Source organism: Canis aureus, chromosome 16 (assembly GCF_053574225.1).
Source record: "Canis aureus isolate CA01 chromosome 16, VMU_Caureus_v.1.0, whole genome shotgun sequence".
Taxonomy (NCBI): Eukaryota; Metazoa; Chordata; class Mammalia; order Carnivora; family Canidae; genus Canis; species Canis aureus.
This window is the reverse complement of record NC_135626.1, coordinates 34769347-34791731: the sequence shown is the minus strand read 5'-3', so window position 1 is coordinate 34791731 and position 22385 is coordinate 34769347. Positions and strand designations below refer to the sequence as shown.

At 54.2% G+C, this 22385-nt stretch overlaps 3 protein-coding genes across 3 annotated transcripts in view; 2 read left to right on the top strand and 1 right to left on the bottom strand.

The window, feature by feature from the left end:
* Positions 1–9854, top strand: part of ACSF2 (acyl-CoA synthetase family member 2) — a 29338-nt gene extending 19484 nt beyond the window's left edge. Inside the window, exons 10-16 of the mRNA XM_077852796.1 lie at positions 56–132; positions 6477–6584; positions 7850–8001; positions 8857–8998; positions 9095–9205; positions 9351–9419; positions 9706–9854. Coding sequence (XP_077708922.1) covers positions 56–132; positions 6477–6584; positions 7850–8001; positions 8857–8998; positions 9095–9205; positions 9351–9419; positions 9706–9756 — 710 coding nt within the window. The 3' untranslated portion in view covers positions 9757–9854. The remainder of the gene's footprint in view (positions 1–55; positions 133–6476; positions 6585–7849; positions 8002–8856; positions 8999–9094; positions 9206–9350; positions 9420–9705) is intronic.
* Positions 353–4516, bottom strand: CHAD (chondroadherin). The gene is given in 6 exon segments (XM_077852797.1): positions 353–888; positions 1134–1263; positions 1265–1280; positions 1540–1642; positions 1645–1702; positions 3518–4516. Coding segments are annotated over 5 exon segments (1077 nt in total). The 5' UTR covers positions 4292–4516; the 3' UTR covers positions 353–888; positions 1134–1137.
* Positions 9855–11153: 1299 nt separating the features above from the next.
* RSAD1 (radical S-adenosyl methionine domain containing 1) lies at positions 11154–19981 on the top strand. The gene is made up of 12 exons (XM_077852377.1): positions 11154–11200; positions 11451–11568; positions 11815–12159; positions 12548–12681; positions 12797–13001; positions 15774–16139; positions 16329–16392; positions 16819–16966; positions 17189–17243; positions 17571–17674; positions 17856–18005; positions 19317–19981. The coding sequence occupies exons 1-11, from the start codon at positions 11154–11156 to the stop codon at positions 17971–17973; spliced, it is 1704 nt and encodes a 567-aa protein (XP_077708503.1). The 3' UTR covers positions 17974–18005; positions 19317–19981.
* Positions 19982–22385: the final 2404 nt, after the last annotated feature.

The following is a 22385-nucleotide window of genomic DNA, read 5'->3' as shown; positions in this document are numbered from 1 at the left end:
GGGATCCGCTGGGCCTGGGAAGCTGGGAGCTGTGTCAGTCCTCTCTCTGATTCAGGTGTGATTGCTGGGTCCCCTGCACCCCCAGAGCTGATCCGAACCATCATTGACAAGCTAAACATGAAGGATCTGGTGGTGAGTGGAAGGAAGCCGGGCTGGGGCCGTGGGCAGGGGGCAGGCCAGGCCGGGGTGAGAACAGACTGGTGGGTGTGCGATGAGCTCAGGCCGGAGATCTCCACAGAAGACCCTCTCGGCTGGCCCTCGTTCCAGAAAGCAGATGTGAGAAAATGCAGTCTGCCCCTCCCCCCATTAGCAGCTTGGCGAGCCATAGAAATAGGCGACAGGAGAGTAAATATTACACATACATACATACATTTATATTTATGAAAAATTGGGAAAGAAGTGCAGCACAGTAGGGTATGCGGCAAAGCACCAGTGTCCTGCTAGAGTGTCCTGGCAGGCGGCGGGAGGGGAGGAGGGTGTCAGACTTGGGGTATGGGCTCAAGACCCTTTCTGGAAGCAAGGGGTGGGGCAAGGATCTGATGTTTGTTTCCAAATGGCAAGGTCTGGGGAGCAGAGGAAAGGAGGATTATGGAAGGGTGGCCATCCTGATGGCCACCCTGTTCTGGTTCTGAAGGACTTGAGGTCTTGGCAACAGCTTCTCTGAGAGGAGCCGTGGCGGTGGGGCCAGGGGTGATGGAGCTCTCACCATCAGGTGGAGCTGGGTCTGTGCCAGAGTGCCTGTGTCCCCCTGCCAGGACATGTCTAGAAGTGGACAGCTCTGTGCGCCAGCAGAGGCTGTGAGGAGAAGGTGGGGGTCAGAGGTGGGAAGGTCAGTAGTTTCTCCGGCGGAAGGCAGAGGCCGGTCACCAGGACCAGCTGGGTCAGGACCTGTGGAGAGGCAAGGTTCGGTGTCAGGATTCCAACGACCCAGACGAGGCTTGCAGAGAAGTATGGGAGTCCCCAGCAGTGTCCATTACCACTTTAAAGGGGAGCCCTGGCCCTTCCTGGCCCTCCCTGGCCCTCCCTGTGCAGATGGAGGATCTGTACGCCCGTCTGTGGGGACACGGTATCCTGAGACACCCTCCTCCCTTGCCAGAATCTCCAGAGAGGGGAGTGGGGGACCCGCCCCCCACCTGTTTAGTGGCGGCCGGCTTTCTTGGACCTCTTGGTGGGGAACTTGCAGCTGCGAAAGGCATCTGTGTCCCGGATATGCTGGCCTTTGAACTTGGCGGGCGAGGCACAAGTGGCATCAGGGCGGGAAGTCCTTGGCTTCCAGCCACCTAGAGAGAGAGAGTTGCTGGGCTTGGGGAAGAGGTGTGGGAGTGCTGGGGGAGGGGCAATCGAGCCAGGGGGGTCAGGACGGACTTAGCTCTAGGACAGCCTGGAACCGTCATCTTCACGTCACAACCCCCTAGAGTCCCACCCCTATTAGGTAGCAGATCTAGGACTTATGCCCCTGCTGTGTTAGTGCAGGGCCAGTGCATCTCCACTCCGTCACATGAAAGCGGGTTCTGGGAGGAAGTGTGGGGGTGCTCTCACCTCCGAAGACCCCGGAGCTGGCAGGTGCACTTCCAGGGGTTGTTGGTGAGGGTAAGGGTTTCTAGGCTGTCAAAGGGGAAGTTGGAAGGCAGCTGGTTCAGGCGTTGTTCTCCAGATGGACATGTTTCAGTGTGGTCACGCCCAGGAAGGCACCGTCTGAGAACTGGAGAGTGAGGGGGACAGGAGTGAGTGCCCAGCCTCTCCCAGCTCTGTGGCCCCGGAGGGCAGGGTCCTTCTCTGGATAGAAGCAGCGGCTCCTCAAGGAGACTGAGTTCTCTCTGGTGATCTGATCTGTACATCCACATATTGAGATAGGTGGTGTCATTTCCAAAATGCAGATGTGAGGGGCAGTCAAGTCTCTTGCCCAGGGTCACACTAGCAAGTAAACAGTAGCGGCAGGACCACACCCAGCTCCTCTTCCCCCTGGCAGTGCACTCCCTGCACAAACACTGGGACCAGGGAGGCAGCCAGAATTTGGTTCCAGCGGCCCAAGTTGGCACACCATGAAGCTGGTCAGTGTTTGGTGGGATGGGCAATGGGCCCAGGCTCCCCGAAGCCCCAGGGTCCTAGGACTTCCCCTAGCTCTGTCCTCACTGCTCCCTCCCTTACTGCTTGCCAGCAGCTATTTGTGGAGCCTCCTTAGTGGAACCTTTGGCCAGGCTGGATGGCTCCAGAGGAAACATTCTATTGGTGCCCACATCTTGGCCCAGTCATCACAGTGCTGCCTGGCCTCCCCGGCCCCAGATCAGTCCCTGCTGCCTCCTCTGCTCCCTACTAAAAGGCCACTCTGGCACTGGTGGGCCACAGGGGCCTCTGGCTTTATCTCTAGAGGGACCAGAGCTGAAGAAGGGTGGGCTCCATCCCCCCAGACAAAGGTTGGCTGCCATCCAGGCATGATTCTGCCCTCAACTCTGTGCCCATGGATCAAGGAGGGGTGTGAAGTTCCCTGGAACCAGACTGTTCTGATGATGATCTTCTACACCTTGCCCTGGTCCCCGCCCAAACCTCCTGGCCAAAGCCCCAGTACCAGAGTGATTTTCCAGTTCCGAGAAGGGATCCTGCCCCAACCCAAGGCAGCCCCACTGGGTATCCTATAGGGCAGAAAGGACTAAGCAGGGATGCGGCCAGGTGACGGGTCTGGTGGACCAAGGTGGGCAAAGGGCAGTAAGTGGTCTGGGGGACAGTGAGGCACAGCCAGTCTTCCCTGCAGGGAAGATACCTTGAGTCTTGTGCCAAATGTTGACGATGGTATGTGGCTCTCGTCTTTGGCCCTTCATAGAGCCCATGGGTGTCTTCCCTGCAACCCGGGGAATGCCCTGGTTCCCGAGCCCCACTCAGTTGAAATGGACCAGGGAATGCAGTGGGGTGTGTACGTGGGTGAACTAGGAGAGAGGGAGAACGTTCACCAGGACCTCCGGGGGACATGGAGGAGGTCTTCTTCCTCATCTGTTTGCTTTCCCCTCACTCCCCAGTCCCCCACCTCAGCACACATGTACACCCCCCACCAAGAACAGGGTCTCTTTGTGGGCCTGATTTGCACAGCTCCTCAGGAAAGCTTCTCAATAAACAAACCTTCCTTTATGGGGTGGTAAGTTTACTGGAGACAGGAAAAAAACAGCAGAGGAGGGATGGAAGGTCCAACAGGAAGAGGTGGCTCCTGCCCACAGCAGGGGGTTTGGGAGCAGTGGACATGCCTCCTAGGGGCCATTGGTGGGGCCAGGGCAGCCCCAGCTCCGTCTATAAGTAGGAATCCGAGGACGGCAGTGGCTGAGACTAGGGACCGGGGCTGCAGGGCGGGATTTAGGGTGGGGATGAGGCAAGATGAGGGACAGAGCTGTCAGAGCTCTTTACCTTAGAGATAGCCAGAGAGACAGAAGCAATTTTAGAGGTGAAGGGATGGTGCCTAGCCTCGGCCCCGGATCCCCGGTCCTCTAGGCAGAAAAGGAGCCAGGACAGAGCTCTGCAGCCAGCAGCTCACCTTCTCCAGGTTGGTGTTGTCCAGCCAGAGGGTCTCCAGGTATCTGCCGAAAGACTGGAAGGCGTTGTCAGGAATGCTTTTCAGGGGGTTGTGGGACAACTTCAGCTCTTCCACCACCCGCAGCTTGCTTAGAGCAGCTGCGGGGTAGCTGGACAGCTGGTTCCTGTCCAGGTAGAACTTGGCCAGGTTCTCTACGTCGTCCAGAGCGCCGGGCTGCAGTGAAGTGAGCGCATTTTCCGACAGGTAGAGCCAGCGCAGGTCCTTGGCGCCCTGGAAGGCACCAGCGCGCAGTTCCCGAATCTTGTTGTTGTTGAGCTGCAGGATGAAGAGGTTGACGAGCGGGGAGAGCAGCCCCCGGGGCAGCTCAGTCACCTTGTTGTGGTCCAGGTAGAGGTAGGTGAGCTCGGTCAGGTCATCGAAGGCGCCGGCGCGCAGCACACGGATGTCGTTGTGGGACAGATACAGGTAGATGAGCTGCTTGAGGCCGCGGAAGGCGCCCGCAGCCACCTCGCGGATCTGGCAGTGCTGCAGATGCAGCGACACGAGGTTGGGCATGGCGCGAAACGAGTTGGCAGCCAGCACCGGGAAGTTGTTGCGCTGCAGGTTGAGCAGCTTGGTCTTCTCTGACACCTTGGGGATCTTCTGCAGCCCCACCTTGTCGCAGATGACGTGCTGCAGGTCGCCGTGGCAGTGGCAGTTCTGGGGGCACGCGGCCAGTGCCGGCAGCAGGCCGGCCAGGAGGCCGAGGACGAGCAAGAGCATCGGACGGGCCATGGCGGGGACGCCTGAGGCCGGGGCCGGGGTGGGGGGCGGCAGCGGCGGCGGGGCGCGGGCAGCGTCGAGTCCTGGGCACTCGGGTCTCCCGCCCTATTTATACGGCGGCCCTGACCGCAGCCGGCGGCCGGAGCCAGCTCCTACGTGGAGCATCCCGGCCACCGGGCTTAACTCCCTCCCGCCCGCAGATGCGCCCCCGCCCTCGACGGGGAGGGGCGGGCCCTGCCCCCAGCTGGCGGCCGTGCGGGGCTGGCGCCGCGACCCCCGAGCCCAGGCCCCCTCTCTCCCTGCGCTCCCATCCTGCCCCCCGCCCGCCCCCAGCCCCCCAAAACTCCTCTCCGCATCCTTCGGGGACCGGGGGCACGGGTGCGTCCAGGCCCCGAGTTCACACCGGAGAGAGGAGGCGTTCCCGAGCTTGTTTGTTTGCTCAGGTTCGCGCCCCCCTGCCCCCCTGCCCCCGCGCGCCCCCCCCCCCCCCCCCCCCCCCCCGCTCGGCGCGGCGCCCTGGCCCCGGGGAGGCAGGAAGCGGGGCCGGACAGCCGGACGCGAGTCTCGCCGCGGTCGGCCGGCCGGCGGCGCTTTAATGGCTCTCTTGTGCGGCGCCGGCGGAGCGTGCGAGCCGCGCTGGCGGCGGGCTCCCCCTTCCGGCCGCACAGCCCGCCAACCCCAAGGCCGTGGGCGCCCCTGCCCCGCCACCCGGCTGGTCTCGGCCCTCGCTCCCAGCGCAGGGCTTGAGTTCCGTCCGTCCCCTGCACGCCTGTCCCGTTTTTCCACGGCTGAAAGCTAACCAGAAATGTGGGAACGGGGAGGGGGGTGGGACGACCCACAGAATTCGCAGACACAGCTGAAGACCACAGGCATGGAGTGGGGACAACTGAACAGCAGTCTCACCGTTTCCCCCTTCCCACCTTCCCCCTCCTTAATCTCCCTAAAATATCTCCATCTCCTCACCCGCACCCCCAGTGGTCAGGACCTGCCCCTGAGGGGTCTCTCAGGGGTGGTGGCCAGAGTGGCGCCAAGGTGTACTTGGCAGAGGCCACACCTGGGCAGTGGCCCCAGGACTCTGGGGGGGTGGGGGGAGGGCGGGGCGGGGTCAGGTTCTGGCTACCAGGGACGAGCCAAGGCAGGCTGGGGTCCTGTGGGCAAGCCCTGCCCCAGCCGACCAGGTCTCTGTGTGTCCACTTGCCAGCCACGGTGTCCGGATTCCTGTGGAAAGGGAAGGGGAGGCAGGCAGGGTCTGAGCTCTGGGCTGCCAGGTCCGGGTTGTTGTCTGTGTTTGAGAGGGGGAGGGGCCAGACCCGAGCAGTGCGCCAGCTAACACAGAGGAAATTGGGGGTGGGGGTGGCGGGGGGGGGGGGGAGGGGGGGGTGGGGGTGGAGAATGGAAGATGGACAAAGGTCTGTTGTCTTTGCTGCTCAGGAGCCTAGAATACAGGGTAGCTAGCCCCTCTCCTAAGCCCCTTTCACCCATTGCCTCTAGAGGGGGGTCACAGTTGGCTCAGAACATTCCCTGGTGGTATTTAGGCTCCTCTAAGGCTGGCTTCTGGTTTTCTGTTGCTCAGAATGTTCCAACCACTAGAAGTGTTGGTGGTGAGGGTGCCACTGGCTTTTAAATCCTTGCTTTGGCTATATTTTAATTCTGATGGAAGTAAATTTACAGGAAAAAGCTTGGGGATCACCCACCCCAAGGCCAGGCACTGACCCCAGGTTTCGGGTGGGTGGATGGGCAGGTTCTATCTGTGCAGTTCCCAGTTGGGCCGAGGCGGGCTGGCTTTCTAATCAAGTTTATGGGACCTTCAGTTTGGAAGGAAGGGGCAGGGGATGTTGTAGTCTGAAATCAGGAAGGGGGTGGTCAGACAGCCTGGGGATGAAGGAGAGAAGGCTGGGGTATTGGTAATGCAGGGAACCACAGGCTCAGGCATGTGGCTGCTCCAGGAAGCAGGGAAAGAGCTCTGGCTAGAAAAGAATGGCTTCCTTGCTCTCAATTTTAATTTAGACCTGGGGCCCCTGCCAGTTGAGCTAGTCTGCTGGGCACGCAGTGCCTCTGACCCCTGACCCCTGGCCTCTGCTCACATGCCTCTTTTCCCACCATTCAGCTGCCTTCTACTTTCTCCCGGGTTCCTTCTCATTCCCCTTCCCCCTGCATCCTAGGGTTACCTCCAAACAACCCTTCCCCAATCCTCCAGGTGGCTTATGGAACCACGGAGAACAGTCCCGTGACCTTCATGAACTTCGAGGAGGACACTGTGGAGCAGAAGGCAGAAACCGTGGGCAGAATTCTGCCTCACACAGAGGTGAGCCCCAGCCCTGGCCCTCTAGACCCCACCTCCTATCATCCTATCACTCAACTTTCCTGAGGATCTTATCCTGCCTTTCCTGAGGACGGTTATCACCTTCAATTAAAAGAGCCATACACTCGCTCAAGGTGTGCAGAGCTGCCACCCCCCTCCCCCGCACCGCCCCCCAGCTGCAAGGTCCTCCTCTGGCCTGGCCTGGGGCTTCTTCTGTGGGCCGAGGCCGGAGAGGGAAGAGCTGGAGCAGTGGCTGTGAGCAGTGCCAGCTGAACTCCGCACCCTCCCTTCCTGTCTGAGGTGTGTTTTTGCCAAGCCCCACTGTCTGTTTCAGGGCAGCCAGGACAGCCTCAAAGAGAAGCCAGAGCACAGAGATTTTTCCTACACAGCTCTTTCTCTCCCATATTTCTCCCCCTACTCCCCACCTTCTTCAGAGCTCCTCTGTTTGCTTGGCGTAAACACTTAATTTCCCAAGCAGCCTGTCCCTCCGAGGGCCCCTTACACCTTGAAGGCTGACCCAGAGCACCTCGCTCTGAAATTCCCAGCTGGGGTGTCTTTCCTGTGCCAACACTGGTGCTTCATGCCGGCCTGCACCACCACCACCCCCTGCCCTGTGGGGTCACTGCCAGTGTGTCCAAGCAGCCCTTCCCCAGAGGCTAACCACTATCCTCTGTGCAGACCTCTCCTGCCCTGCGCCAGGGAGTGAGTGTGCAGTGACATTAGCCCCTTCCCATGTGTCTGACAGTCTCACTGCTACTTGCTGGGATGCCCAGCTGCAAGGTAGACAGGGGCAAGCCAAGTTCTCCCCATTTCACAGATGCAGACACCGAGGCACACAGACTAAGTTTTTCTTGCACGTTGGCTGTGGCTCCTTTCTCTACCAGGCCTTTTAAACTCTGCCTCTCTGCCTCCTCCTGTTCACATGTCTCTATCACACCACCTCTTTGGCTTCTTTATTTACTGCTTAATGGGAAATAAGAGGAGACTCCCTTCTCTTCTGCACAGTTTATAATTCGTCACCTGGCCTGCCCCTCTGCGGCAGCTGCTTTGCCCTCTGCTTCCCCAGCACCTCCTTGCCTAGGTTGTTCTTCCAGCCCAGCTCAGGTGTCTAGCCGGTGATGGATCCACTCCAGTCTTTGTCTCTCCCTTCCCTGGATTGGGATGGGCAGAGCCAGAGGGTAGAAAGGCAAAGCTCTCCCCATCCCTGAGGGCCCCCTCATCTGAGGTGAGAGGGCAGGAGGCCCCAGACTGAAGCTACTCGGTCCCAGGCCCAGATTGTGAACATGAAGACAGGAAACCTAGTAGAGCTGAACACACCCGGAGAGCTGTTCATCCGAGGGTACTGCGTCATGCTGGGCTACTGGGGTGAGCCCGAGAAGACCAAGGAAGCAATTGGACCAGACAAGTGGTATCGGACAGGGTGAGAAGGCAGCTTGGGCTGAGGAGAGGCCGGGGGGCGCGGTCTGAGGAGGGGAGGTCTGAGGCCAATCTGGAAATATTAAACTAAAACAGGGAGAACAAAGGGGCACCTGGGTGGCTCAGTCGGTTAAACATCTGCCTTTGACTCAGGTCATGATCTCGGGGTCCTGGGATCCAGTCCCACTAAGGGCTCCCGGCTTAGCGGGGAACCTGCTTCTCCCTCTCCCCGTCCCCTGCTTGTGTTCTCTTTTGATATCTCTTTCTTTCAAATAAATAAATAAAATCTCCCCAATGGGTAAAATGGGGATGCTCATGCCCTCTGCACAGGGCCCCTGAAAGGATCAAGCATAGTATGGATGAGAGTGCCCAGGACAGTGCTGTGGCCTACACAGGCATCTGTAAAATCTGAGCCAAGACTCACTCATCTGTCAATTGAACAAGTTCTTATGCACCTGCCATTTGCCAGCCCTGTTCTGGACGCCGGCCGTCTGAGGGAAGCCAAGATGAGGAGGGTCCTGCTCTTATTTTCCACATGTCTAAATGCCATGAAAACAGTAAAGTAGGATCAAAGAAAGTGGCAGTGGTGGAGAGGGGAGCTTCTCTTAGACTGGGGGGGGGAGTCAGAGAAAGCCTCTTAGAGGTGGACATGCCTGAACTGAGACCTGAATGATTAAAAAAAAAAAAAAAAAAAAAGCCAGCCACGAAAAGCATATATATAGAATGTCTTGTTCATGCTATATCCCCCAGACTCTAGTGCGAGACACACAGTAGGTGATCAATAAATGTTTGATGAATAAGGGAGCAAGCCAGTTAGATGAAGCAGAGGTGAGAGGCCATTCCTGGGCTTTCCTTGCAGAGACATCGCCGCGATAGACAAACAGGGCTTCTGCAAGATCGTGGGCCGCTCCAAGGATATGATCATCCGGGGCGGGGAAAACATCTACCCCGCAGAGCTTGAGGACTTCTTTCACAAACACCCGCAGGTGCTGGAAGTGCAGGTGGGTCACCCAGCCCAGGTGAGCCAGGTGAGCCCCCAGGATCAGGAAATCGGGATGGGCATGGCCATATCTAAGATCTGTTTCTGGTGCTGGAAGGTGGTGGGAGTGAAGGACGCTCGGATGGGGGAGGAAATCTGTGCCTGCATTCGCCTGAAGAAGGGGGAGAAGACTACGGAGGAAGAGATCAAGGCTTTCTGCAAAGGGAAGGTGGGAACGAACCTCAACCCACCCCAAGCTGAAGTTGCTTCATTCTCCAACCCGCTCTCCCACCGTCCCTGTCCTCACCTGCACCCCGTCTCCCTAAACCTATGACCTCGCCCAGCCTCACACTTTATCTCCCTCTCGTCTGTAGATCTCCCACTTCAAGATTCCTCGATACATCGTGTTTGTCACAGACTACCCCCTCACCGTCTCAGGGAAGGTGTGTAACAGAGACCAGAGAGGGGCAGGGGAGTGGGGGGGGGCAGGGGGCTGGGGTCCTAGGTTCCCAGAAGGCCAATTGGCCCCACCTATGCTTCCCTCAGTGATGGGCAGAAGTGTCTCTCCAGGCCAGCAGTAGGGTGACCACACAGCTCATCCTGGTTTGCCCCAAACCTTCCTGGCTTTACCCTAAGAAACTCCCCAATCCCAGGCAAACCAAGCCAGTTGGTCACCATTGCTGGCAGAGGCCCCGAGCCTGGCTCTCACTCTGTTCTTTTTTCCCCTAGATCCAGAAATTCAAACTTCGAGAGCAGATGGAACAACATTTAAACCTGTGAATAAGGGATTGAGGGGTCCTCACAAGCCCTCCCTGCCCTTCCCCCACATCCCCATCTGTCTTTGTGACTTGACATAAAGAGCTTCTCTGTTTTCTTTGGTTGGTCTCTTGCTGGCGTGCTCTCTTGGCAGCTGCTGTGGGATGGAGAAGGGATGAAGCACTTTCAGACCTCCCATTCCTTGTCACGATAGTGCTAAGCACTTTGGCGTTCATTATCTACTTAATTTAATCCTCACTCACTGGATCCCTTTGAGATACCCACCCAATTTTTTTAAAGGTATACTCATTGCTTTTTCACATTGTCAGATTACTCCAGCAAGAAGTATTCCTTTTTTTTTTTTTTAAGATTTTATTTATTTACTCATGAGAGACACAGAGAGAGAGGCAGAGACACAGGCAGAGGGAGAAGCAGGCTCCACGCAGGGAGCCCTGGTGGATCCTGGGTCTCCAGGATCATGCACTAGACTGAAGGTGGCGCTAAACCGCTGAGCCACCTGGGCTGCCCAAGAAGTATTCCTTTTAAAACAATAAAAGCTTTATTAAGATATAATTGCACGTATCATCCAATTTATTCATTTAAAGTATCCCATTTAATGGTTTTTAGTATATTCATAGATATGTGCAGTCATCCCCAAAGTCAATTTTTTCATTGAAGCATAGTTGACACACAATGTTACATTTGCTTCCCAAAGTCAATTTTAAACATCTTCAACACCTTAAAAAGAAACTCCAGGAGATCCCTGGGTGGCTCAGCGGTTTAGCACCTGCCTTTGGCCCAGGGTGTGATCCTGGAGTCCTGGGATTGAGTCCCGCATCGGGCTCCCTGTGTGGAGCCTGCTTCTCCTTCTGCCTGTGTCTCTGTGTCTCTCATGAATAAATAAATAAAATCTTAAAAAAAAAACTCCATACTCTATAGCTATCATCCCATATCCTGTTATTCCCCTACCCACCCCCCACCCCCAATTTTTTTTAAAATAGATGAACCTGGGGCTTCCTTGATGGGCTGGGCCAGATCAAGCACACTGGAGCTTGGCCCAAGAAATAAAAACAGCTGGGTTCCGGGGATCCCTGGGTGGTGCAGCGGTTTGGCGCCTGCCTTTGGCCCAGGGTGCGATCCTGGAGACCTGGGATCGAGTCCCATGTCGGGCTCCCGGTGCATGGAGCCTGCTTCTGCCTGTGTCTCTGCCTATCTCTCTCTGTGTGTATTTCTCATGTATAAATAAATAAATAAATATTTAAAAAAACAAAAAAAACAGCTGGGTTCCAAAAGGCCTATCAGTTTCCAGTTCATAGAGGCCAAAACTTTCTGGCTGCTTTCAATACTTACCTCCCAGTAAGCAGCCTCTTTACTTTTTAGAAAATCCAGGGCCCTTTAGGATGTTCCTAGTGCCTGGCACTATGCTAGGTGCTTTCATAGGCATTTTCTCTACCATAGTCCCTACCAAGTAAGCACTAGCCCCATTTCACAAATGGTGAGACTGGAAACTCAGAGAGGTTCAGAGTCTTATCCAAGGCCACACAGCTTGTTTGGCTCCAAAGCCCATGGTCTTTCCACTTTATCAGACAGTTCTTCAGATGCCTGCTTTCCTGGCCTTTCTTTCCTCTGCACCCCATCTCTCTCGGACATACACCATCTTTGAGTCTCCTCCCGGGTTGGCCTGACCCAGGAGATGACAGCTTACTCTCCTGGCCAAGCCGGCTGCCCCTGGGAATTTCTGCAACTTCGACACCCAGCCCAAGTGCCCTCTCCTTCTCCCCTGACTTCGCGGCCCTTGTAGCAGCCCGGCCACACAGCACAGAGCACATTGCCCTGGTATCCAGCAGATGCTGGCTATCTGTCGCCTGCTGTCTCTTCTCAGTTTGCCTCTCCTGTCTTAGGCACATGTACTGAGATCTGGTTTTATGCATCTACCTCCCCAGGGCTCAGCCCTGAGCCACGCACGTAAAATGTGAAGGAACGGATTGAACGGACTGAGAATTCCTAGACGGGCCGGGTAAGTCGCCCTCTGACAGGGTGCAAGAGGGGGCGGTTCCGCCCACAAGCCCGGTGCCCTGCAAGGGCGGACAGGCGGCTGCCGCGAGCGCGCCGGTGCCCAGCAGGTGGCGCCGCAGCGGCGAAGCCCCGGGCCCTGCCCGCCGGTCCGGGAGCCGCGGGGGGGCGCGCGCTCACGCAGCGCCCCTTCCTTCCTTCCGCCGCCGCGGCCCGGCCGGCCGGGCTCCGCGCGCTCCCGTGCGCCCCGGGCGCGTGTCCGCCGCGTCCCCGTCCCCCGGCGCCGTGGCGCTCCCCGGGGCCCGCGCCCGAGGCTGGGCGGCGGCGGCGGCGGCGGCCAGAGCGGCCCAGAGGCGCCGCCGCGCGGAGGGCGCGCGAGGACCCCCGAGCCCGCGCGCGGCGCTTTACGTGCACGTGAGTGGGGCGGGGCGGGGCGGCGCCCACGTGGCGGCTGGCGGCTGGCGGCGCAGTGAAGCCGCCCGCGTGGGTCCCAGCGCGCAGCCGAGGTCTGGGACCGACGCGGGGCCCTGGCAAGGAGGTGCCGTGGTCCGGGGACCTGAAGTCTCGGGCGCTCCCCAGCTCGGTGACCTTGACCCAGGGGCTTCCCTCCGAGTCTGTTTCTCCTAGTGAAGTGGGGGCACAGTATTCCGCGTCCCGCCTGCCGTGGGGAGCCGTGGGGAGCCGTGGGGCTGAGACGGCATAGCCACTCCTGAGGGCTTGGGGGTGGGGTGGTGCGACGGAGCCCGGCAAGTGGCCAGGGCCGCTGGGTCACCCCTGGCCCGGCTCATCTACCCGTCCCCAGTGGCCCTACTGCGAGAAGCGCTGCAGTTACTGCAACTTCAACAAGTACATCCCCCGTGGCGTGGAGGAGGCCGCCGTGCGGAGCTGTCTGGTGACTGAGGCGCAGACTCTGCTGCGACTCAGCGGCGTGCGGAGGTCCGTGCTGGGCAGCAGGCTGAGGTCCTGGAAGTTGTTTCGGGGAGTAGCCAGGGCCGGTGCAGGCATCCGGAGGGCTCCTCCAGGTCTCCTCTTCTCCGTCCTCTTTCCCCAGGGTGGAATCTGTGTTCTTTGGTGGGGGCACCCCCAGTCTGGCCAGTCCCAGCACCGTAGCCGCTGTCCTGGAGGCGGTGGACCAGGCAGCTCACCTGCCTGCAGACTCGGAAGTCACATTGGAGGCCAACCCCACTTCGGCTCCAAGCTCCAGGCTGGCGGCCTTTGGGGCAGCAGGGGTCAACAGGTTGTCCATCGGCCTCCAGGTAACCCATCTCACACAGGGCACCCCAGAGCACCCAGGCCTTCAGTGCCATCTCTCCTCTGGGCACATTCATTAATTGGACAAACACGTATTGACTCCTCTGGGTGCCAGGGCCCAGTAGGCAGAGGAAGGTGTATGGTGACGCTGCTTAATTGGTGCTGTGCCAGACCACAAGCTCCATGAGCAGGAATCATGCGCGCCTTCTTTTTTTTCTTTTTAAAAATCATCGTATTCCAAGTACCCACCATAGTGCATGGCACATAGTAGACACTCAGAAAAATTCTTATTATATGATTGGAGACACAGGAGGAAGCAGGCAGGTCATCAGATCCGTGCAGTATGGTAAAGGCTGCCAATAAAGGGGGTCTCAAAAGACTTTCAGAGTACAGCCTGAAGAGCATCTCAGTCTGATGAAATCCTGGAAACCGTCCTGGAGGAGGTGATCTTTGAATGAAGAGGAGGACTTCCACAGGAGAGAGGGTGTGGGAGGAAAAGACATAGGATATTGAAGAGGCTTGCATATTCTGGGGAGGTATGCGTCATTCTGTCACTGGAGAGGCTGGAGGCAAGGCTGCACAGTAGAGCCCAAAAGCCTTGAGCATCATACTAGGGAGTTTGGGGTTTTGCCTAGTGGTAATAAGGGACCTGTTGAAGGTTTGTAAGTAGGGGAGAAACATATTCTTTTCAGTTTCACTCCTGGTATTTCCATATCCAGTATTGTCAACCCTTCTAATATATCTACCACTTACCATAGAGTTTGGAGTCAGGGCTTTGTCCTAATGGGATGTACTGAAAAGAGATATTCTGAGATATTCTGGCCTCAAATGCATATCTTAAATCTAATTGTGAGGAATCACCTGGAAAATCTAAATTAAAAGACTTTTTTGAGGGTGCCTGGCTGGCTCAGTCTGCGGTGTATGACTCTTGGTCTCAGGGTCGTGAGTTTGGGTCCCACAGTAGACATTACTTAAATAAACAAACTTTTTTAAGAAAGACCTTTGTTTTGTGGTAAGAACAAATAACGTGAGATCAGTCTACCCTCTTAACGAAATTTTTAGTGTACAATATATTATTAACTATAAGCACAGTGTTGTACAGTAAGTATCTAGAACTTTTTAAGAGACATTTTAAAAACTGGTCTGTATTCTTCAAAAATGTCATGTCATGAAAGACAAAGGCTGAGTATCTAGACTCAAAGAGACGAAAGAGGCAATGAGAGCTGAATGCAATGTGTGACCCAGATGGATCCTGGATTCGGGTGGGAAAGGGAAGTTACTACAATGAATATTATTGGGACAACTTTGAATATGATTGTGTATTAGATAATGGTGTCATGTCACTGCTACATTTCCTGAACTCTATAATTGGATTGTGGTTATGTAAGAGATTGTCCTTATTCTTAGGAAATGCACACTTTAGTATTTAGGGGTACAGGGGTACAGTGTTTAAGTTAACTACATTTAGGCAACCACATTGCAAGTGCTCACTAGTATGTGGTCAGTGGCTAGCATATTCTGCTAAAATGTTCTATATCTGAAGTGACCTGTACAGTAGTCACTGACCACATGTCAGTAAACACTTAGAATATGATTATTGAAATTTAACTAACTTAAAATTAAATAGCCACATGTGGTTAGTGTCTACTATATTGGACAGTGCGGATAGAGAACATCCCTGTCATCTCAGAAAATTCTTTTGGTCAGTGCTGGCCTATAACTTACTGTCAGATGGTTCAACATTGTAATCACATACATGTATAATTAGAGACCAAGCAAATGTGGCAAAATGTTACTTGGTGAATCTAAATGAAGGTGTTTATTGTACTCTTCTTTCGATTTTTGTAGAGGTTTGAAGTATTTCAAAAAAGCAAAATTTAAAAACACTCTTGGCTTTAGAATCAGTTTTAAATTCCAGGTCTGACTTTGCCATTGTATGACCTTGGGCAAGTTGTTTAACATTTCTTTTTGTTTTAAGATTTTATATATTTATTTCAAAGAGAGCACAAGGGCAGTCCCGGTGGCTCAGCGGTTTGGTGCTGCCTTTGGCCTGGGGCATGATCCTGGAGACCCGGGATCGAGTCCCATGTTGGGCTCCCTGCATGGAGCCTGCTTCTCCCTCTGCCTGTGTCTCTGCCTCTCTCTCTCTCTATGTTTCTCATGAATAAGTAAATAAAATCTTAAAAGAAAGAGAGAGAGAGAGAGAGGGGGCAGCCCCAGTGGCGCAGCAGTTTAGCGCTGAGGGTGTGATACTGGGGACCCAGGATCAAGTCCCACATCAGGCTCCTTGCATGGAGCCTGCTTCTCTCTCTGACTGTGTCTCAGCCTCTCTGTGTCTCTCGTGAATAAATAAATAAAATCTTTAAAGAGAGAGAGAGAGAGCATGAGAGAGCATGAGCTGCAGGCAGGGTGAGGGGCAGAAGGAGAGGGAGAAGCAGACTCCCTGCTGAGCAAGGTCACCCCCCACCCCCTTGCAGGGCTCCATCCCTGGACTCTGGGATTATGACCTGAGCTGCAGGCAGATGCTTAACTGACTGAGCCACCCAGGCATCCCTGTTTAACATTTCTAAACCTCATTTTTTAAATCTATAAAGTAGAGCTAATGTCAGAGGGTTATAAGGATACATTAGACATTGCTTAAAAATGCTTTGCAAGGCTTGACCATGGCCTCCCAGCTTTCTGGTGTGTCCTTTGTATCTGTCCTCAGTAAGGTGGGTCACATGTGCCTGTCTGCTTCTCAGCTGGCCTCCGTGCTTATACCTGCCCTCTTTCCTCAGTCCCTGGATGACACTGAGCTCCAGCTGCTGGGGCGAACACACTCATCCAGGGATGCTCTCCAGACACTGGCAGAGGCACGGCGCCTCTTCCCTGGGCGTGTATCTGTGGACCTGATGCTGGGGTTGCCCGCGCAGCAGGTGGGGCCATGGCTGAGGCAGCTGCGGACACTGCTGGGCTGCTGTGATGATCACATCTCCCTCTACCAGCTGACTCTGGAGCGGGGCACTGAGCTCTTCACCCAGGTGCAACGGGGTACCCTTTCTGCCCCTGACCCTGAGCTCGCTGCTGAGATGTACCAGGAGGGACGGGCGCTGCTTCGAGACGCTGGCTTCCGCCAGTATGAGGTCTCCAACTTTGCCCGGAATGTATGTCCTGGGGCTGATGGTTGAAGCTGGGGAACAGGCGGGTGGGCTAATCCATGACTGGACAATTGTGGCCCTGTGGGGAGGGTGGCGGTTTCTGCTCGGTGCTCTTGAAGACTGAGCTAGGACATCCTAACCAGGTGCCCCTGACTTTTCTTCACTCTGAACGGACTATTCCTTCCCTCCCCACAGGGGGCGCTTAGTACCCACAATTGGACTTACTGGCAGTGCGGTCAGTACCTTGGCGTGGGGCCTGGTGAGTCCCCTGTGAACCGTAAAAGGGATGACTCAGGAGCACAATGTCAAGGCTGTGTGATCTTGGGCCACTTATTAACCTCTCAAGGCTTCCGTTTCCTTATGCATAATGTGCAGCAATATCTGCTTTGTAGAGCTGTTGAATATATATTTTGAGATGCTTGATGTAGTGCCTGGCACTGTAGTTCTCAATTGTTAGTGTGTATCAGAATTACCTGGAAGGCTTGTTCAAACTCCTGTCTCTGGGCCCCACATCCAGAATTTCTGATTGAACAGATTTTGTGGGAGGAGGACCCAAGGATTTATATTTCTAGCATATAAGATGCTGTTTGTCCAGGGACCACATTTTGAGAGCCACTGATGCAACATCAGGCAAGCACACAACATTTGGTGCTACTAAAGTGGGGGTGGTGGTTGATGTTGCCAGGGGCCCATGGGCGATTTGCACCCCAGGGGGCCGGGGACCACACCCGAGAGGCTCGGATTCAGACCCTGGAGCCGGACAACTGGATGAAAGAAGTGATGCTGTTCGGGCATGGCACCCGGAGACGCATCCCCCTGAGCAAGCTGGAGCTGTGAGCATCTGAAGGCGCAGGGCTCTTCACCTAGGGTTTGCGTGCACTCCTAGAGCCTTCCCCACATGCACGTCTTTGTTTTCCTGTCTTGCCCCGCCCCCTCCCTCACCATCCTGCTCTTCCTTGTATGTGTATCCCATATACATATCCCAGCATAGGGTTTTAAGAATTGGGGTAGGCCCAGGTCTCCTCTCCAATATGCCCTGATGCTTTTTCTCTCAGGCTGGAGGAAGTTTTGGCCATGGGGCTACGTACAGACGTGGGGATCACTCACCAGGTAAGGAATTGGGAGTTGTGGCACACTACTTCCTTCTCCTAAGTCTTGCAGAATCACAGTCCCCTTCTGTGTGCACACACAGATGCATACATCTTTCTCTGGGGCTGGCAGCTAGAGGTTGGCCTCGGCCCAGCTAAGGCCTGATGGGCAGAAACGGTGGGCAGTGTGGTGAGAACCCTGGACTAGGGCCACAACGCCCCCCTGCCCCCGCCAGGGACCGGACCCTCCCTTGCCCTTCACCACACCCCCAGACCTCTGACCAGAGTAGCCTGGCCAGCTACCCTCCCCACCATGGTCTCTGCACCTCTCACCCTTCTGGTTTCCCAGCACTGGCAGCAGTTTGAGCCCCAGCTGAGCCTATGGGACGTGTTTGGAGCAAGCCAGGAGGTGAAGGCTTTGCTGGCGCAGGGCATCTTGCTGCTGGATCACAGGTGTGTTGCAGGGGTGGGTGTCAGGAGGCCCAGGGAGCCTTGACTACAGATCCACAGGCCCAGGAGAAGTGAAAAAGACTGATGAGGAGGGGCCAGTGGGTGCCGGGGCTTCGTACTGGTGGAGAATGAGGATTGGAATTGGTAAGATGAGGCAGTCATGTCAGGCCTCTTGGTTTTCCAGGGGTCTTCGGTGTTCCTGGGAAGGTCTGGCTGTGCTAGACTCTCTGTTGCTGACCCTCCTGCCTCGACTCCAAGACGCCTGGCAGCAGAGAGCCCCTTCTCTTGTGCAAGGAGAATGACCAAACGTTCCTGTGTCCCGGTGCCATGCCAGGTGGGCTTTGGGGGCTGGACTGATGCTCTCCACTGGCAGGTGCCATTTCAACTCCAGTCATTGCCCGGCCTTGGCATCCCCAGGGGCATGGCTAAAGTGAGGTGCCTGGGAGGACATTTCTAGTTTGGGAACTGGCATCAAGTCTGCCCACCACTGCCAGAGAAGGGAGTAATGGTTTCTGCAAGTGCCTCTCATTAGTGGGCTCTAAAGTGAATCCTGGCTGGCAAGAGATTCTGAGAACTCTAGCTCTCAGACTTCTAGCCCCTAAGGCACAGGGCAGGTCATGGAGGGCCTGGCATGTGCTGGTGGACCCGCGCCTCTATCCAGCACAGTGGCCTGCTAGACTCTGAGGACAGTGAGAAGGATCAGAGCAAGCCTTACCCTTTCTCTTTTGGCAACCAGGTTATGTCTGGGGTGCCAGAGCCTCACAGACCCTCCTGGGTGCCCCCCTCCCCTCCCTGCTACAGTCCCTCTCTCAAGAGAGTAAAGGTGGGGCAAGCTTCACAGGGAAAGGGGAGGAGAGAGGAATTCAGGAAAGACTCAGAGTCTGGTAACTTTCCCCTGGCCTTTTACCTACAGAAGCGTTTGCCTGGTTTTATTTAAACAGCCTGGCAAATCCTGAGCCCGCCTTGACCTTGGTCTTCTCCTTTGTCCAGGCTCCTTCCCTGGAGCGTAGAATCCTGATTTGGGGGCCCGAGCCTTAGTCCAGGGCTGAGATTCCTTCCCCCACCGTACATTCCATTTTGAAAGATTTCAAGCCTACAGAAAAGTTAAAAGCATAGTTCAATGTAAAGCACATAGCCTTCGCTGCAGGGTGTTTGTACAGTCTGGAAAGAGGAAGTATTCATAATGTCACCAAGGACATCTTCGACCTGTAAAAAAAAGAAAAGAGCCATGTTTGCAGACTTTGTGCTCAGCCTGTCGAGTTACTGATTGCTAAATTTTGGCCACATTTACTTTACCTTTGAATAGCTAGCTCTTTCTTTCTTTTTCTTTGCTGCACCATTTGAAAGAAAGGTAGACATCAAACATTTTAGCTTGTATCTCCTAAGAAAAAGAACATTCTCCTCTATAGCACGGCACCATTATCAACCTAAGAAAGTGTATATTCATGCGCTAGTGTACAGTCCTTTTTCAAATTTCCCCAGGTGTCTCCAAAACACTATAAATTTCCTTGGGCTGGGTGGGAGAGAGGGGGAAAGGGGAGATACAGGCTCCAGTGAAGTTTTATGCTTTATTTTTGGCTGTTATGTCTGTTTGTTCTCTTTTATATTTATTTTATTTTTTGATGATTTTATTTGACAGAGAGAGAGAGCGAGAGCACACGCACCAGCAGGAGGAGCAGCAGAGGGAGAGGGAGAAGCAGACTCCCCACTGAGCAAGGAGTCCGATGCGGTGCTCAATCCCAGGACCCTGAAATCATGACCTGAGCTGAAGGCAGATGCCTAACAGACTGAGCCACCCAGGCGCACTTGTTCTTTTTTTAAAAAGCCTCCTTCCTTTGTGTTCATTTTTATGACACTAGATTTTTGAGAGTCAAGGCCATTGTCTTATAGAATGTCCTACGTTCTGGGTGTATCTGTTTCCTAATGACTGGGTTTAGGTAAAATATTTTTGGCAAGCATACATATAGATATTGTGTAGCTCAAGGTACATCCTGTCAGCTCAGCCCACTATCAATAATACTAATTTTGATTACTTGATTAAAGTGGTGGATGCCCAATCTGTCCGTCATGCAAGTACATTTTTCACTTTGAAATTGATAGATTATCAGTAGAGTGATACCTGGAAACCAAACAAATGCCCTGTTCCCTGACAAACATTGCTTCAGTAAGTTTAGTGTTTACTGATGATCCTTGCCTAAATCAGTGACTAGACTGGGAGGTACAAAATGTTCAGTTGTGACTCTAATATACTGTCTACGTTTGTAACTGATACACTTCCATTAAAAAAAAGGAGCTTTCCATTTTTTGAAAGGGCTGAAACCCTTAACCTAGAAATTGTATGCAGGGTGTGTGTGTATGTGAGACAGACAGACAGGTGGGCGATGGGAGAGAGAAAGGGCATTTTCCTGTGAAGAGGCTCTCCGACTTTCTTACCTTATATCAAAGGGTCTTGTGATGTCAAAATAATTTAGTACTGGTGCTGATCCGGGCATGGTAAGCTCAGCCTCTAGCTGGGTGACTAAGGATGGGGTTCCTTCCGCCCCTCAGATGTATGAGCATGTGCATTCCCTGGGAGCCTAGTGGGTGTGAATATCAGCCCTTCTTTGACCCTGTGGTAACATGGGTAGTGTTACTACCTCTCCTTTATTCATGAAATATTCAGCAAGCACTAATGGTGTCCTCGGCATTGCTCAGGGCATGTAAGACCTGTCCCAGCCCTCGAGGAACTCACTGCCGTGTTGATAGATGTGTCGAGCGATAAATTCCAGGGTTATCAGTAAAGATGTGCAGGCGGGCTATAGAACCCTGCAGTACATTTGGTTCTGAAGGGCTAGGAGCAGGAAAAGGGGAATATGTTTTTTAATATCTCCTCTGGCACTGGGGCAGCTTGCAGGGTGAGCTGTGCTGCTGAGGGGCAGGGGGGGAGCCTTTCTTCCCGAGCCTTCCCCTGTTCTTGATATTCAAGAAGTGAGCACAGGACCAGGGCAGGTGCACCATCAGATAGCCTAGGTGCACTCAGGTTTCTCCCAGCTGCCAGGGCTCGTGCCACCCGAGATGTGTGGGCCCTCCCTGTTGGGGCACCTCATGAGGCCAGTGCAGGGCTTGGACAGGAGCCAGAGCCAGGTGGGGGTGGCATGGATCACCTGTGACTCGGCCTGGCCCCACCCTCACCAGCTGAATCAGAATCTCTGGGAGGCGGAGCCTGGGAAGCTAGTTTTTAAATGCTTCCTACATAGCTCTAAGGAGCAGGCCAGTTTGGGAAGCCCTGACATCTCCTTTCTATCCTAAGAGGCTGAGGTCTGGAGGAACAAGGGGGGACATGGCTACTTCTCAATATGATACAGTGGAGTGGAGCCCATCCCTCTGCATCCCGGGTCTTCCATGGCTCACCCATCAGAGAGGTTTCCCTCCCTATTGAGGCTTTGGTTGTCATCTTTTCACCCACCCTAGTGAAAGCGCAGGAACACAAATAAAAGGGGAGATAAGCCACTTTGGGGACAAAGTGATGAGCTGGGGAAATGTAATATGTGTGAGTATGTGGTTACAACATGAAGAACCAAACGTTCCATGTGCAAGAGCATTAAGTTTTAAAGCCTTAGACTGAGTTGTCCCACCCCCCACCAAGGAGTATGAAGTAGGCAAGATAACTATTTTATTTTATTTTGTTTTATTTTATTTTTATTTATTTTATTTATTTATTTATTTATTTATTTTATTTTATTTTATTATTTATTTTTTATTTTAATCTATCTATCTAGTAGGCCCTGCACCCAGCATGGGGCTTGACCTTGAGACCTCAAGATCAAGAGCCACATTCTCTGCTGACTGAGCCAGCCAGGCGCCCCTATTTTAATTTCCATTTTAGGGGATCCCTGGGTGGCTCAGCGGTTTAGCGCCTGCCTTTGGCCCAGGGCGTGATCCTGGAGTCCCGGGATCAAGTCCCATGTTGGGTTCCCTGCATGGAGCCTGCTTCTCCTTCTGCCTATGTCTCTGCATCTCTCTCTTTCTCTCTTTGTGTCTCTCATGAATAAATAAATAAAATCTTAAAAAAAAAAAAAAAAGAATAAATAGCAGACCTGGCATAACAATTCAGGACATCCAGAACTTTCTGTCCTATCATCATTTTAGAACAGGTCCGTTAACCTGTCTCTTAAATTAGATAGATTTCTGACCACTTTCTGGCCCCTCTGCCTCAGGCTTGAAACTGCAGCGTCTGCCCTGTGCCAGGTAGCTTGGACTTGGTATCTCTGTTTTCCCTCCTGAAGAGGCTCCAACAGTGACCCCATCCACTTCCTGGGACAAGACTACATGCTGCAAAGGAAAGGACTGAAATAGATAGGATTGCTGTAGAGTTGGTGTTTGTGGCTCCCTACCCCCAGGAATTCATCACTGGAAACCTAATCCCCAAAGTGATGGTATTAGGAGGTTGGGACTTTTGGGCCGTGACTAGGTCATCAAGGCAGAGCCCTCATGAAAGGGATTAGGGCCTTTATAGAAGAGACCCCAGAGAACATGGAGAGAAGGTAGACATCTATGCACCAGGAAGTGGACCCTTGCCAGACACCATATCTGCTGGCACCTTGTTCTTGAGCTTCCCCATCTCCAGAACCAAAAAGTCAAAGGTTATGGTTTAAGCCACCTGGTCTGTGGGATTTTTGTTAGAGCAGCCCAAATGGACTAAGACGAGGGTGAACTAACTTTCATGGTAGATTGT

What these genes read in the sequence shown, in the direction of transcription:
- RSAD1 (XM_077852377.1), top strand. Translation starts at nt 11,154, where the DNA reads ATGCTAGGTGCTTTCATAGGCATTTTCTCTACCATAGTCCCTACCAA. An exon ending in GCACAGAGCACATTGCCCTG is followed by an intron (nt 11,569 to 11,814) that starts GTATCCAGCAGA and finishes GTGCCCTGCAAG; the next exon opens with GGCGGACAGGCGGCTGCCGC. An exon ending in TCTCCAACTTTGCCCGGAAT is followed by an intron (nt 16,140 to 16,328) that starts GTATGTCCTGGG and finishes CCCTCCCCACAG; the next exon opens with GGGGCGCTTAGTACCCACAA.